General features: G+C 43.3%; 1 protein-coding gene across 18 annotated transcripts in view; it reads left to right on the top strand.

Moving 5' to 3' along the window:
* The window catches only part of GPHN (gephyrin), a 535,888-nt gene extending 520,681 nt beyond the window's left edge, over positions 1–15,207 (top strand). For all 18 annotated transcript variants that reach the window (XM_075927415.1, XM_075927413.1, XM_075927409.1 and 15 more), the window contains 6 exons: positions 4,144–4,231; positions 4,599–4,672; positions 5,918–5,982; positions 7,700–7,803; positions 11,571–11,667; positions 14,196–15,207. In XM_075927415.1, the coding sequence (XP_075783530.1) occupies positions 4,144–4,231; positions 4,599–4,672; positions 5,918–5,982; positions 7,700–7,803; positions 11,571–11,667; positions 14,196–14,329 (562 nt within the window). In that variant the 3' untranslated portion in view covers positions 14,330–15,207. The remainder of the gene's footprint in view (positions 1–4,143; positions 4,232–4,598; positions 4,673–5,917; positions 5,983–7,699; positions 7,804–11,570; positions 11,668–14,195) is intronic.
* Positions 15,208–16,463: the final 1,256 nt, after the last annotated feature.

The raw sequence follows: 16,463 nt of genomic DNA, 5'->3' as shown, positions 1-16,463 counted from the left end.
TATTAGCAGGCATATTGTGAGCAAGACATTACAAGTAATTCTTGCACTCTGTGCTGATTAGGCTTCAACTGGAGTATTGTCTTCATTTCTTGGCACCACATTTCAGGAAAGATGTGGACAAATTGGAGAAAGTCCAGAAAAGAGCAGTGAAAACTTTAAAGTTTCAGAGGGGTAGCCATGTATGTCCGTTTCAGCAAAAAAAAAAAAACAAAAAAAACAAGGAGTCCTGTGCACTTTAAAGACAAATATATTTGGGCATAAGCTTTAGTGGGCTGGGAGCCCACTTTGTAAGAGTCATGAAGTGGAAACTTCCATTTGGGAGGGATATATCATGATTAAGGAAATCATCTGCAAATACTTGGAAGATGATAAGGTGACAGGGAACAGCCAGCATGGATTTGTAAAGAACAAATCATGTCAAACCAACCTGATAGCTTTCTTGGATAGGATAACGAGCCTTGTGGATAAGGGAGAAGCGGTGGACGTGGTATGCCTAGACTTTAGTAAGGCATTTCATACGGTCTCTCATGATATACTTATCAATAAACTAGGCAAATATAACTTAGATGGGGCTACTATAAGGTGGGTGCATAACTGGCTGGATAACCGTTCCCAGAGAGTAGTTATTAATGGTTCACAATCCTGCTGGAAATGTATAACAAATGGTGTTCCGCAGGGGTCTGTTTTGGGACCGGTTCCGTTCAATATCTTCATCAGCGATTTAGATATTGGCATTGAAAGTACGCTTATTAAGTTTGCAGATATCAAGTTAGGAGGGGTTGCAACTGCTTTGGAGGATAAGGTCATAGTTCAAAATGATCTAGACAAACTGGAGAAATGGTCTGAGGTAAACAGGATGAAGTTTAATAAGGACAAATGCAAAGTGCTCCACTTAGGAAGGAACAACAGTTTCACACATACAGAATGGGAAGCAACTGTCTTGGAAGGAGTACAGCAGAAAGAGATCTAGGGGTTATAGTGGACCACAAGCTAAATATGAGTCAACAGTGTGACACTGTTGCAAAAAAAGCAAACATGATTCTAGGATGCATTAACAGGTGAGTTGTGAGCAAGACACGAGAAATCATTCTTTCACTCTACTCTGAGCTGGTTAGGCCTCAGTTGGAATATCGGGTCCAGTTCTAAGCACCACATTTCAAGAAAGATGTGGAGAAATTGGAGAAGGTCCAGAGAAGAGCAAAAAGAATGATTAAAGGTCTAGAGAACATAACCTATGAAGGAAGACTGAAAGAATTGGGTTTGTTTAGTTTAGAAAAGAGAAGATTGAAGGGGGACATGATAGCAGTTCTCAGGTATCTAAAAGGATGTCATAAGGAGGAGGGAGAAAACATGTTCTTCCTGGCCTCTGAGGATAGAACAAGAAGCAATGGGCTTAAACTGCAGCAAGGGAGGTTTAGGTTGGACATTAGGAAAAAGTTCCTAACTGTCAGAATGGTTAAACACTGGAATAAATTACCTAGGGAAGTTGTGGAATCTCCATTTCTGGAGATATTTAAGAGTAGGTTAGATAAATGTCTTTCAAGGATGGTCTAGAAAGTATTGGGTCCTGCCATAAGGGCAGGAGACTGGACTCCCTTCCAGTCCTAGTATTCTATGATAAAATGATAATGAAAAAATGATTAAAGGTCTAGAAAACATGACCTATGAGGGAAGATTGAAGAAAATGAGTTTGTTTAGCCTAGAGAAGAGAAGATTAAGAGGGATATGACAGCTCAGTATCCTGTCATCCGTTTTTAAATACCTAAAAGGTTGTTGCAAGGAAGAAAAAATGTTATCCTTAATCTCTGAGAATAGGATAAGAAGCAATAGGCTTAAATTACAGCAATGACAATTTTGGTTGTACATTAGGAAAAATTCCTAAAATGTCACGGTGATTTAGCACGGTAAATTACCTAAAGAGGTTGTGGAATCTCTATCATTAGAGATGTTTAAATGAAAGTTAGGGTACGTCTAGACTACATGCCTCTGTCACCAGAGGCATGTAGATTAGGCTACCAGACATAGTAAAATGAAGTGGTGATTTAAATAATCGCTGCTTCATTTAAATTTACATGGCTGCCGCGCTGAGCCGACAAACAGCTGATCAGCTGTTTGTCGGCTCAGCGCGGCAGCCATGTAAATTTAAATGAAGCAGCGATTATTTAAATCACCACTTCATTTTACTATGTCTGGTAGCCTAATCTACATGCCTCTGGCGACAGGCATGTAGTCTAGACGTACCCTCAGACAAACACCTGTCAAGGATGGTCTAGATCAGCTGTGGCCAACCCGCAACTCGTGAGCCGCATGTGGCTCTTCCCCTCCCCCGAAAGTGCAGCTCACGAAGCTGCCCCTGCGCCCCGGAAAATGGCTCCCGGCTCCCTGTGTAGGGTAGCTGTCTAGCGTGGCCATTCAAAATGATGTCTTCAAGATGGTGGCGACCCATCTTGGGTCTGATGTGGCCAAAATGCCTTTAACTGCGTTTCTTAAAGGGCAGTCCTCCTTTTTTCTCTCTCTTTCAACCCTGGGGGGTGGCTGCTTCTTTTTTTTTTTTTTTTTCCTACTTGACCTAACGCAGCTGGGGCATCTTTTTTTGTATTATTATTTTGCTCCACAACTTTTTCCCCCTGGCTCTTTGCACTATATGCACAACTATTTTGGCTCTTTGCCTGTAACGGGTTGGCCACTCCTGTTCTAGATAATACTTAGTTCTGCCATGAGAAGTGGGGAATGGACTAGACCAGTAGTTGTCAACGAAAAGTATTCATATCCCTGGGAGTACACAGAGGTCTCATCAGCTCATCTAGATATTTGTCTAGTTTTATAACAGACTAACTAAAAAGCCCTAGTGATGTTGGAACAAATTAAAATTTCATACAGACCAAATGAAAATGTAAGCAATTTTTCAGTAATAGTGTGTTGTCACAGTTTTCTATTTTTATGTCTGATTGTATAAGCAATTAGCTTTTAAGGGAGGTGAAACTTTGGTTATGCAAGTCAGCTCAGATTCTTGAAAAAAGGTATAATAGTCTGGAAAGGTTGAGAACCCCTGAACTAGATGACCACTCGAAGTCCCTTTCACTCCTACAATTGTATGGTTACCTAATATATATAAAAACATAAGAACAGCCATACTTGGTGAGACCAAAGGTCTGTCTAGCTCAGTATCCTGTCATCCGACAGTGGCCAATGCCAGATACCCCAGAGGAAGTGAGCAAAACAGGTAATCATCAAGTGATCCCTCTCCTGTCACCCATTTCCAACCTCCGACAAACAGAGGCTAGAACACCATTCTTACCTATTCTGTAAGTACTGATGGACCTAACCTCCATGAATTTATCTAGCTCCTTTTTGAGCCCTGTTAAAGTCCTGGTTTTCACACCTGTGGAACTCTGGCAAGGAGTTCCACAGGTTGACTGCGCTGCATGAAGAAAAACTTCCTTTTGTTTGTTTTAAACCAGCTATCTACTAATTTCATTTGGTGACCCTTAGTTCTTAGGTTAGGGGAACAATAATTTTACCTTAATCACCTTTACCATACCTCTCATGATTTTATAAACATCTATCATATCCCCCTTAGTCTCCTCTTTTCTATACTAAAAAGTCCCAGTCATTTTAATCTCTCTTCATATGGCACCTGTTCCAAACCCCTAATAATTTTTGTTGCCCTTTTCTAAATCTTTTCCAATGCCAGTATATCTTTTTTGAGATGAGATGACCACATCTATACATAGTATTCAAGATGTGGGAGTACTATGGATTTATATAGAGACAATAAGATACTCTCTGTCTTATTCTCTATACCTTTTTAAATGATTCCTAACATTCGGTTTGCTTTTTTGACTTCTGCTGCACATTGAGTGGATGTTTTCAGAAAACTATCCACAGTGACTCCAAGATCTCTCTCTTGAGTGGTTATAGCTAAATTAGTTCCCATCATTTTTGTATGCATAGTTGGGATTATTTTTTCCGCGTGCATTACTTTGCATTTATCAACATTAAAATTAATTTGCCATTTTGTTGCCCAATCACCTAGTTTTGTGAGATCCTTATATTTTTATGCAAATATATATTTATGTTTTACTTTATGCTGTACCTAAAATATTTATCTTGCTATTAATCTTTCATTTGATTTTCTTGCAGCCCAGATGACTTACTGAATGCACTGAATGAGGGTATCAGCCGTGCAGACGTTATCATCACATCAGGAGGCGTGTCCATGGGTGAAAAGGTATAAGCTGAAGCATGAATGATTCATCAGACATGAAGTCAGGAGTTCCTGATGGCAACTCCAAATGTAGTCATGATTATTATCAAAGGACCCCAATTCCCTGAACCTAGGGATAGTGGATTAATTATACAAGTAATCTTTGATACTGTCCTTATGATTTTGTTTCTGTGCTATCATGGTTTTATGATATCGCTGGGAACAATCTAAGCATTCCTCACCCATCTTTTTGCAAGTTACTCCTTTCTAGTACTAGAAATTCCCCACTAGTTTATAACACTTTAAACAGGGCTTCCATGTACACTAGACTTTAATAAACATCTTTGATGCAGTAAGCACTGTAAACAACTTTTTTTTTAAATTTAAACAGGACTATCTTAAACAGGTGCTGGACATTGACCTTCATGCACAGATTCACTTTGGCAGAGTTTTTATGAAACCAGGGTAAGAAATATGTTTTTAATTTTGTAGCCCTGATGGAGTTTACCTGGTGCTACACATGGTTTTTGTCCTGTTTTGGTAGAGATGTTATTTTAAAACCTAATAAAAACCACTGGATAATTGTATATGGGAAAAGAAATAGTAGCAACCCTAATTAAATCATTCTTACCATTGCTAGTGAATTCAACTGGAATTGAAAGCTTACTATTGATTAACAATAGAAATTGCTATGTTGGAAATCACAGAAAAAAATTAATATTCAAAAACGTTCAGTGCTCTGAATATGTTGCCAGGCTCAGACACAAACTTTGCTATGAAAACTGAGAAATGGAACTCCATTCTAGTTGTTATGTTCATTAAACGTTTCACATCCCTTCAAAATTCACATGACCCATATAGATACAAAAAAAGAGTTTTTAAATAAGAGAAGGCTGGAGTAGAAATCTTGGTTGCAATGCTCCTTGTCTAAAGGAATTCTGAAGTGATACAGGATGTTTTACATGCTTGTTTTACATATAAGCATGTAGAGTATACTACTAATGCAGATGTTCAAAAAAATAAAAAACAGATATGAAAAGGAGAAAATACCTATTGTAGCAACAGGATTCTTTCTAAATAAAATGAAGACATTTGACAAGTCCTTAACCCTTGGAACACTAAGCAGGTCCCAAGTGGATGACACCTGGTAACTCAATGTTTTAATAATCTGGGAGTGATAATTGTGTTCAGCTTTAGTATTCTACCAGCTGGGTCATTTGAGATTGGCTGCCTGGAGACTCAAGGAATTGAGACAATTGTCAGCAGGAAGAGAGGTCCAAGGAGGAAAGTGGAAGTTGTATGGTTAAAGTAATCAGTCCTTTATTGGGATGTCTATGGGCCAATACAGTATGAATAAGTATTAATGATTCTAAAGCAATTTGGGCAGAAAGGGTATCATGCAGTCAGGAATCTGGCGAGGAGAAATGCTTACTAGACAGAAGGATCAACATGTGGGGAACAGGTTAAAATGATTGTTGGGAGAGAGGGAAGGATGAGGACAAGGAGATGAATGTAATCAATTTAAGCTCTTCAGCACAATTTAATAAGCACTATGCTCACAGTGCTCTAAGTTTTAAAAAACAGTGACAATAAAGGAGACAAAGCAAATTTCAGATTATGAAAGGAATGGAAGGTAATCTATACATTAAAATAGTGCAGCCGGGCTAGACCCGAATTCAGTGTATTTATTAAACATTTTTTTCTCCCCAGATTGCCAACAACATTTGCAACTTTGGATATTGATGGCGTACGAAAAATAATCTTTGCACTGCCAGGTAAGATATTTTGTGATGTTTTTTGTTAACGTCCATAGCTACAAAGAGATATAAAACAAAACAAGAATGCCTCACGAAGATCAGAGGTCTGGCACTTGATCCTCTATAATTCTTGAGATTTTCTCACCAATTTTTATTCAGAAAAGGGTTTATTTGAGGGTATGCCAGAGAGTTCTTAGGCCTGAGCATGTGATGGAGCACAAGACCAGAGACTTCCTTTGTGTTTGTAAAGAAAATTGTGCAGTTGCCCTTGCCTCTTACTTTCCTCTTCCTCCCAATAGATATTCCCTGAAGGAATTACCCATGTTAGTTAAATTAAAGAATCTGATGTACCAGACATAAACTAGCAGTTTAGACAAAAACTAGCAGTCCCAGAAAATGTCATAAAAGTGTACTCTTGCTTGTCAAACTCATACTGTGACAAGGTACATGAGGCACTGGGGCTCTTGTGCGTTTCAAAGCCATGGAGCCCAGGGTCAGCGGAGGACTCACAGTCCCCTGCTGACCTCGGGCTCCATGCTATGGGCTCCCCTGCCCCTTTGACTCATGCAGAGACGGCAGTTTCAAAGGAGCAGCCGCCACACAGCTGATCAGTTTCAAAGGGGCAGCAGGGGAGCCCGGGCTCAGCTAGGGACTCCCCAGCTGACCCCGGGTTCCACGTGGCACTTCCCTGAAACCCAGGGTCAGCTGGGGACTCCCCAGCTGAGGCTAGGTCCTGGGGAAATATTGCAGGGAGCCTGGGATCAACTGGGGAGTCCCCAGCTGAGCCCGGGCTCCCCTGCCGCCCCTTTGAATCGTGCAGAGGTGGCATTTTAAAGGGGCAGCCCACTGCCACTTTGAAGTACTCCTCCCCCCCCTTTGCTGCCTCTTTCATAGAGGCAGCATGGGGGAAGGGGAAGAATTGACTAGTCTACATTACTATCCAATAAGCAAGTGCTAGTGTGGAAAGTGCTTAGATCAGTATATCTTGCATCACCATTACACAGAAAGTGTCTTTTTCATACCTGAGAGAGATAAGTAACATTGACTTAAGTTATAGTATAGACCTAACCTCAGTATTGGATTAGGAGTGTGGCCAGGAAGCTACATACTGATTGTTTTCAGGAGAGAGATGAGTAGAGCATACACCTAATTGTATAATGTATATTAGGGTTGTCACCAAGAACAGCCCAGGTGTTGGTAAGAAGTGTTGCTGGTAAAAAGTAGGTGGCACTCTTCTCTCCGAGTCAATATTAAACCCCAGTATCTTGTGCTACTCCAAGTTAGTACTAAAACAATTTGCTGGTATGATGTTAGGGGACATTTTACAGCCAAGTTCCAACTTCCCAATGAATACATAAAGAATCTGAGATTGTGCGGATATTAAAGACCCCATGATACTTTTTACAAAATTACAGATATTAATCCAATGCCTAGTGTGAATTATAATCTGATACATTACAATCTGCAGCCCTCAAGTTCCCTTTCAGTTTCGGTTGGATACAGTATTCTGCTTCTCCACTTGTCCTAAACTCCTGAGTAGAACAGTTGTGTGCTTCTTAACAACTGCCATATACCACTCCAGATTTTGGTTAAGTTCTTCCCCTATACTTAGTGTCAAAAGCTCTTTGAATTCTTTAGGATGACAGTTGCTATGGAAATATGGGATAATTTCAGTGTTTCACATCTTAACTCAGACTTACTTACATGTGAACTACTGTTGTGTTTTGCCGTCTAGGAAATCCTGTATCAGCTGTTGTCACCTGCAATCTCTTTGTAGTCCCAGCACTGAGGAAAATGCAGGGCATTTTGGATCCTCGGCCTACCATTATCAAAGCCCGGGTAAGGACTTTCAAATATGGGATATATTTAAAATAGTTAGCTTCTGTATCATGTTGGGATCCTGCTATCTAACACACCCGGTAAGTCCCCACATACTCTAACTTTGTATAACTTAACAGTAGAGATACGATGATAAATTGAAGTGGATTCAGAGCAGAAAATAGGTTAGATGACTAAAGAAGAAGATTTTAAAAGCTAAATATATGTTTAATTCAATTAAATGACATCTAAAGTTCATAAGACAATTGCCTGAAAAGATGTACAGTAAAACTCCAATGGTCTGGCATCTGATGGTCCGGCACTCCTGATGGTCCGGCACCATCAGGAACCCGGAAGTGCTCCGGGCAGCCAGACCATTGGAGCTGCTCTGCCCCCAGCTTCCCCGATTCAGCTGCTGCTAAAACTGACCAGCGGCTGAATCAGGGAAGCCGGGGCCAGAGCAGCTGGAGTGCTGCTGGGTAGGTCCCGTAGCGCTGCCCCTCGGGGCTGCGGGACCAACCGGGCAGCACCCCAGGTGTCCCCAATTCAGCCGCTGCTGAAACTGACCAGCGGCTGACTCCAGGAAGCCCGAGGTAGAGCTGCTCTTCCGCAGCTTCCTGGAATCAGCCCCTGATCAGTTTCAGCAGCAGCTGACTTGGGTAAACCTGGGACAGAGCAGCTGGGGTGCTGCCGGGTTGGTCCCCACAGCGCCGCACCTCGGCGCTGCGGGGACCAACTCGGCAGCGCCCCAGCTGCTCTGTCCCAGGCATCCTGATTCAGCCACTGCTGAAACTGACCAGTGGCTGACTCCAGGAAGCCAGGGCAGAGCAGCTCTGGCTCGGGCTTCCTGGAGTCAGCCGCTGATCAGTATCAGCAGTGGCTGACTTGGGGACACCTGGGGTAGAGCAGCTGGGGTGATGCCGGGTTGGTCCAGTAGCGCCGAGGAGCGGCACTGAGGGACCAACCCGGCAGCACCCCAGCTGCTCTGCGCCAGGCGTCCCCAAGAGCAGCTGGGGTGCTGCTAGGTTGGTCTCGCAGCGCCAAGGGTCGGTGCTACCGGACCAACCCGGCAGCACTCCAGCTGCTCTGCTGCAGGCGTCCCCGATTCAGCCGCTGCTGAAACTGACCAGCAGCGGCTGAATCAGGAACGCCTGGGGCAGAGCCAGACTATCTGAAGGGGGGGCTATGAGGAGTCTGGAGTGGCATCCCCCCCACACCACCCTAGACCCCCTCGTAGTCCCCTCTTCCGATAGTCCAGCATATCTGATAATCCGGCACCCCCTGGGTCTTAAAGGTGCCGGATTATCAGAAGTTTACTGTAATAGGTGTTTACACTGAGAAGGAACAGAAATAGTTTAGGGTGATCTGAGAGTTTCCTATTGAAGACCATTTCTCCATTTTCCATCTCAGCCCCAGAACTGAGTATAAAGTCTTCACCATGTCTTTTCCAAGCTACTGTCAACCCAGAAAAAGGGAAGACTGGATCCAGAAATTAAGCAAATTCCAGTTTCCTGCAAAATAATCCAGAAAGTCCTAGTAGGCCCTATCAAACCAGCCCATCCATATCATTGTAAATTTGCTTATTTAACATAATTTCTGTCTTCATTTAGTGATAATTTTAGTTCCTGAAATCACTCCAAGATAGAGCCACATTTTTCACTTACACATTGCTGTATCTCTCTTCCACATTTCCCAGACCTGTTATTCTGAATGATGGGTAATAAAAATCTCATTCATGCATGTTCCTGTCAATGCAATTCACTGGCACTAGAGACCAGTTAACACTGACGTACTTCACAAAGAGCTGGGTTTTTCTCTAGTTCATTCCTCCATCCATAGATCTTTGCGGGGGGTCCAGTGCTTGCCTCTTTTTTTTTTTTTTGTTTGTTTTTTTGTTTTTGTTTTGTTTGTTTAAAGAAAAAAAAAAGGTGCCGGTACTAGGGTTTCAAAATTTTTCGAGTACCAAAAAAGCACCGGGGAGTAACCAGGGAGACTTGGGAGGTCAGGGCAGAAAGCCGAAATGCAGTCGTGGCCCCTTTAATTGCCACATGTCCCAGGTGCTTCCAGGGCCGGCTGGGGGCTGTACTGAGGGAAAGAGGCAAGTGACGGTACACCACACTGTCACAAAAAAAGCACTGGAGGGGACTAAACCCTTTATGGCTAGAATTTTCTGTAGCTACTCTGCAGCTGCCTGCCTCTGCTCTCAGCCCCCTCCCTACCCACTAAACCCACTCAGGCCGCCCTGCTGCCACTGATGACCCCAGCTAGGCAGCCAACCTCTGACTGCCTACTGTAGCCAGACTACCGGCCCTGCTGCCACCACCGGTCCTGGCCGGGATGCAACTGTCAATCCTGGTTGGGACACTGGCCTTGCTGTTGACACCTACTCTGGCTGGGAAGTTGCCCGCAGCCTCAGCTGGGATGCTGCCACAGTCCTGGCTGGGATCCCACTCCCAGTCCCTCTACTGCCACTGGCCTTGGGCTGCCCACCCCATCCAGGCTCCCAGGCATAGGCTCCACTGCTGCTGGTTCTAGCCACACTCCCAGCCACAGGCCTTCTTGCTTCCCAATTCTCAGCCGCTGGGGCTCCGTGGCTCAGGAATATCTGTGGTCCTGCTGCACCACAGATGTTGCCAGACCAAAGAGTACCCGATTTTAAAGGTTAAACCTGTAGTATCTAAGAATATTCTGTTGAATCATATTGCTGTTATAGTTTCAAAGAACTGACTGCCTAAAGAACTATGCTATGGCAGGGGGGAGGACGGACTTTTTTAACACAAATTTTGAGTATATATAGAGTCTAGGAAGATCAGAGACATAGTATAAGAGCATAAGAAAGGCAGTGTCTAGAAGCGTAGCTTAGACAACTGTAGGAAGGTTTGCCTTCCTACAGGATTTGGTGTGGACTGAAATGATGAAAAGAAAAATGGGGAAAGAAAAGGGGATTTCTGATAAATTTGTGTAGATAGGTTTACTTAGGTTAAGTAAGTTGGGATGCGTTTCTCTCAGAATTGTGTCTGTTCACATCAGAATGTTGAATGATATAATAGGAAGGTTTTGATAGTGACTGTATTGCTGTTGTGTCCATGTTTCTATATTCTTAATTCTATCTGTTTCCAAATTTCTCCGTTTAGAAAAAAAAATATATGGACTTGTAAGCTGTCAGTGCTGCAAACACTACCTGAAGTCTCAACAACAAACTCTATTCTTTCTGCCTCTTAATCCATCATGCCACTTTTTAGAAGTAGGAAGTGCTGATGATGATTAAATAGATGGCACTCTTCCCTTTGAGTCAATACCCAACCAAAATCACAGATTGTCGTTAATGGGCCCTGCACTATTTGAATCACCATCTTTCAAATGAGATGTAAGCGTGAGGTCCTGACCACTTGACTTGCCCATGGAATTTTTGACAGTATTAGGGTGTATTAGTTCTTGGGTTTTAAACAAACACTGATTGAGATAATTACTTCTTGCCAATTTTAATTCTCTCTACAATTTCAACTGCATAATTTACTCTACTCTTCTAGTTCTGAACAGTTATGTAAAGCTACTCTTCAGTTAACAACTCTGTTGTGTTCCACCCTAGAGGTGAAGAGGTAGGTAGATTGAAATGTACTAGCTATGTCAATGTAAGTTTACCCAGCCTTCATCAGTAGTAAACATTCTACAGTGAGAACTGAGCTGACAGTCCTATTGCTGATGACTGAGGCAGAATAAAATCCAGCTTCTCTACTGAAATGTTAATGACAGTCTGTATCTTCTTCTTCTTTTTGCTTCTCCTGCAGTTATCATGTGATGTAAAATTAGATCCTCGCCCAGAATACCATCGGTGCATACTGACTTGGCATCACCAAGAACCACTGCCTTGGGCACAGAGTACAGGTTAGCCACTTACGTACATTGACACAATTACACACAGGCTTCCAGAAATCTACCCTACAATCAAACACATACGCATATTTACACACAGATGTCTACAACTGCTTCTTTGCCAACATACATATGCAACTTACTTACATGCAAGTTCACTGATGCTGTAAAACACAGACTTACTAGCCTACTCCAATTTTTTACACAATTGCTAGCCTTTAAGCTCCCTGACACACATGCATTTGCATACACACAGCCTGCCTATTTGAACATGTTCTTTTGCATAAACATTTACTCACACTTGTTTATGCTCCTCACAGACATGCTTGCTTACTCACATGCTCACTTCCAAACTACTACATTTATTAAATACAGGTTGGAAGATGGCTTCTAGAATTTTATTTGAAATAAACAGAGATGTTGCTAGCTGAAAGGGAGAAACATCCAGAAGAGATGGCTGAGGATGGTATCTGTTCTCTCAATCAAGAGGATATGGCCACTTTTTTAACAAGATTTGCAATCTGAGGGTGCTGTTCAGTGTTCAGCTGCATGTTAGTTACTAGGTAGAAGCAATAGTTGAGTAGTTTTTCCATTGACATGTGGCTAGAAGGTTGACTTTGCCTCTCAGATAGATGTAGGTCATGCTGCAGTTATCCATGCTTTGTCATCTCCAGAATGGTTTAAAACCATACATTTTACATGAAGCGTTCCTTGGAGACTACCTGGAGATTTATTAGTATGGATTGTGTTTCACTGCTGATTTAGGTAGATTTCATAGATGGGTCTCTTTCATACATAGCATTGATTCCAACCAGTGACCAGACACTTTTACAAGTGCAATTCAAAGTGTTGATTTTTATCAATCAAGGTTTACATGGTTTAACTCCTGGTTATTTTATGCACTACCTCTTTTCTCATGTCCCAAGCAGACAATTGATGCCAATTGGAATACTCTCACTGTCAGCCCTCAATTTTGAACATGGGGAAGCCAAAGACATGGTATTCTCTGTGGGGACTTTTGCCTCTTTATTTTGCTTCACGGTTGGTCCTGCAGAGCTGAAATTATTCACCCTCATGATATATTGCAAGACTAAGGGTGTTAAATGGGACTTGAATAGAAAGAAAAATGAGTTAATGGATGTTTGGAGAACCTGGAAAAAATAATCTGACAAATTCTGTCTCATGAGTATGTTGTGGGTATTTGCATCCATTGAGTATCCATACCCATTCCACCATGACCAAATTAGTTTCATGCTTCTCCTTCTAATAATAACCCTTTTTCCAACATCATGTATTGTGGTACAGGCAGTCCCCGACTTACGCGGATCCGACTTATGTCGGATCCGCAGTTATAAACAGGGCTGCCCCAGAGTACACGGACTGCGGGACCTCGCGGTCCTGCCGCCCATGTACTCTGGGGCTTTCTCTGCGTCTCCCTGGTCTGCAGACCAGGAAGACGCAGAGCAAAGCCGCGGAGGGGCTCGGGCAGCGGGGCAGCCCAGGCACGCCTGGGCTGCCTTGCTACCCTCCCCCCCCCCACAAAGCTGCGGGGGCGGGGGGCTCAGGCAGCGAGGCAGCCCAGGCGCGCCTGGACTGCTCCGCTGCTGACTTCCCCGCGGCTTTGCAAAGCTGCAGGGGGGGCTCGGGCAGCGGGGCACCCCAGGCGCGCCTGGACTGCTCTGCTGCCGGCTTCCCTGCGGCTTTGCAAAGCCGCGGGGGAAGCCGGCAGCGGGACAGCCCAGACGCCCCGCGGCTGTCCTGCTGCCGGCATCCTCAGAGGCTTTGCTCCCCGTCTCCCTAGTCTGCTGGTCTCCAGCAGACCAGGGAGACTGGGAGCAAAGCCGCAGAAGACCCAGGCGGCGGGACCGCGGTGCGTCTTAGTCCGCCGCCCGTGTCTTCCTGGTCTGCTGGGGTGGGGGGGGGCACAGCTAGTACGCCCCCCCCCCCCAGCAGACTAGGCTTTTCTCCGGACGCCTGTGGCAGAGCAGCTGGGGTGCTGCCAGTTGGTCCCGCAGCGCCGCTCTGGGCGCTACTGGTCCAACCCAGCAGCACCCCAGCTGCTCTGGTCCTGATTCAGCCGCTGCTGGTCAGTTTCAGCAGCGGCTGAATCAGGACACCTGGGGCAGAGCAGATGGGGTGCTGCTGGGTTGGTCCAGTAGTGCCGAGGAGCAGCGCTACTGGAGCAACCCAGCAGCACCCCAGCTGCTCTGCCCCAGGCGTCCTGATTTAGCCGCTGCTGAAACTGACCAGAGCTGACTACAGGAAACCCGAGGCAGAGTTGCTCTGTCCCGGGCTTCCTGGAATCAGCTGCTGATCAGTTTCAGCAGCAGCTGACTTGGGGATGCTTGGGGTTCTTAAGTTGATTCTGTATGTAAGTCAGAACTGGCGGTCAGTTTCAGCCGCGGCTGAATCTGGACGCCAGTTCCAACTTACATACAGATTCAACTTAAGAACAAACCTACAGTCCCTGTCTTGTACGTAACCCGGGGACTGCCTGTAGTTGTATTGTTAACTGCAATCTTTCTCTCTTTCCCTTCTAGGGAATCAGATGAGTAGTCGTCTGATGAGTATGCGTAGTGCCAATGGACTGTTGATGCTACCTCCAAAGACAGAGCAGTATGTGGAGCTTCACAAGGGCGAGGTGGTGGATGTCATGGTCATTGGAAGGCTATGATGTCACCAGCAAGAATGAAGCTTTGATGCATGTCCACATATCATTGACTGTATCCTGTAATATGCAACGGCACAGCTAGTTTTTCTGATTTGGATAAAAGTTGATCAGTATAGTCAACATCTTGAACTATATTTCAAATGGAATTTAAATAAATACCTTTTAAAAAAAACTTTAAAAAACAAATCTTAACAAAGAAATTTATTCTGATTATATCAAAGCAACTTTTTCCTTTCTTGCAATTGCTTTGTGTGTTCAATGCTAGTTCTGATAGCAGTAGCTTTTAGTAGACAGCAGTAGGTGCCTGCAAAACTTGTGTTTTTTCTCATCTTTAAGATACAACTACTTATGCTCTTAAAACAAGGCTGTCTGCTTATTTATACTAGCGTAGACAACACTTGGATTTCCCTTATTAGTATGCTTCATAATTGCTTCACAGAGAGCTTCTGCTTGTTCTTTATCTTGTATCTCGTGTTGATGTGCACAGTGCCAAAAGCAGAGTGGCTGCACTGGGAACCCGGTCAAGCCCCAAGGTTTCCCCCCTTGCTGCGCGTTCAGGGATATCTCTCGGCCCAGCAGCCACCCAGCTCAGTATTCTTGGGCAGTAACTGGTACCTTTTATTTGAACAAACACAAAAAAACTGCTTCCTTAAGTGCTGACAGCCTTTTTAACCAATACATTTAAAAATGTACAGAATTAAAAACTAAAAAAAAAAAATCAAAGACTGATCTTGTACAGATATTAATGTTACCAGCATTCATGTGAAAATCAAATGAGCAAAGAAATAAAACTAATGTTAAACAACTCTGTACCATAACATTTTCTGTAATGATATTGAAACTTAAATGAATAAAAAAAATTCCTTGATCATTATTTAAAATTTCACTGTTTTAGCCTTGTTGTTTGAAAATAGGGAATAATGTTTCTTTCAGTAGTAGGGTGGAATGACTAGGATAAAATGAACTGTCTTAGGTGATATACTGCAGGAACTGAAATTAGGCCAAAAGGGACATTTAGATTGTTCTAAGTGAAAGATAGTTTTCCAGTTAAAGAGGTGGAAGAGCCCAGGACTGAGTAATTTAAAACTGGACTGGAAAAGCATTGTGCTTTTGTTGAATTGTATGACAGTTCTGAACTGACCCTTGAGATGTACTAGAAGTGGTATGACCTAATACTGTATGTCCTTTCTCTTCACATTAATCTTTTATTAATAACTTGTCCATTGACAACTTGCGCAAATTATGTACTCTGGGAGTCCATAGACATCTATCAGGGATGATATAGACCAGTGGTTCCCAAACTTTTTGGCATCATGCCCCAGGCTCTTTCTTTGGAGGGAGGTTTACAGGGAGGGCGGTGGGTCGCCTCGTGCCCCCTCCCCCTTCCCCGGGAATTTCTTCACAACCACCCAGGTTGGGAACCTATGATATAGATCATGCTTGGTCCTGCCATGAGGGAAGGAGACTGGACTTGATGATCCCTCAAGGTCCCTTCCATTTCTAGTATTATGATTCTATGTAAAGACGCAGAGTCCATAAATTACATCCCTTTAAAATGATCCTACACTGTGGAGTCTGTGCTATTGTGCCTACTCCATTAAAGAAGTCAGGCCAATTCTGGCTGAAGTAGTTTTCTGGTGAAGAAGGGGAACTCGAGATCTGACTGCCACAGACTCTGCCATTGTGTGACTTTGGGCACACTTAATTGCTCTGTGCCACAGTTCTCTCTCTCTAAATGGAAATAATACTTCTCTGCCTTATAGCAATGACGCTAAGATATTATATTAACATTTACGAGATGCTCAGATACTGTTTCTGCAGTGATGGGGGAGTACAGAAATACCTAGTGAGAGAGAGCTACAGTAAAAAGCCCTTGCAAAATGCCAGGAAAGGTGAGATTCTTAAATATGATGCAGACAAATAATTTTTATATCAATTAAAAGGCATAGAAAATAAAAATAAGATTCTTTAACCACATTAGGAATAATCTGATGCCAGGTTTTTCATAGCGTTGGAGTGTTTTGTTATAGAGAATGATAGCGCTACTCAAGAAAATATACAGATAGCCATTTTAAACCTGGTTTATGTTACAAAATTTCACTCTGTCTGAATATTGTTGTTGAATAAGCATGTTAAC

This window comes from Pelodiscus sinensis, chromosome 4 (assembly GCF_049634645.1).
Source record: "Pelodiscus sinensis isolate JC-2024 chromosome 4, ASM4963464v1, whole genome shotgun sequence".
NCBI classification, from domain to species: Eukaryota; Metazoa; Chordata; order Testudines; family Trionychidae; genus Pelodiscus; species Pelodiscus sinensis.
The sequence above is the reverse complement of the archived record's forward strand: the minus strand, read 5'-3'. Positions and strand labels throughout refer to the sequence as shown.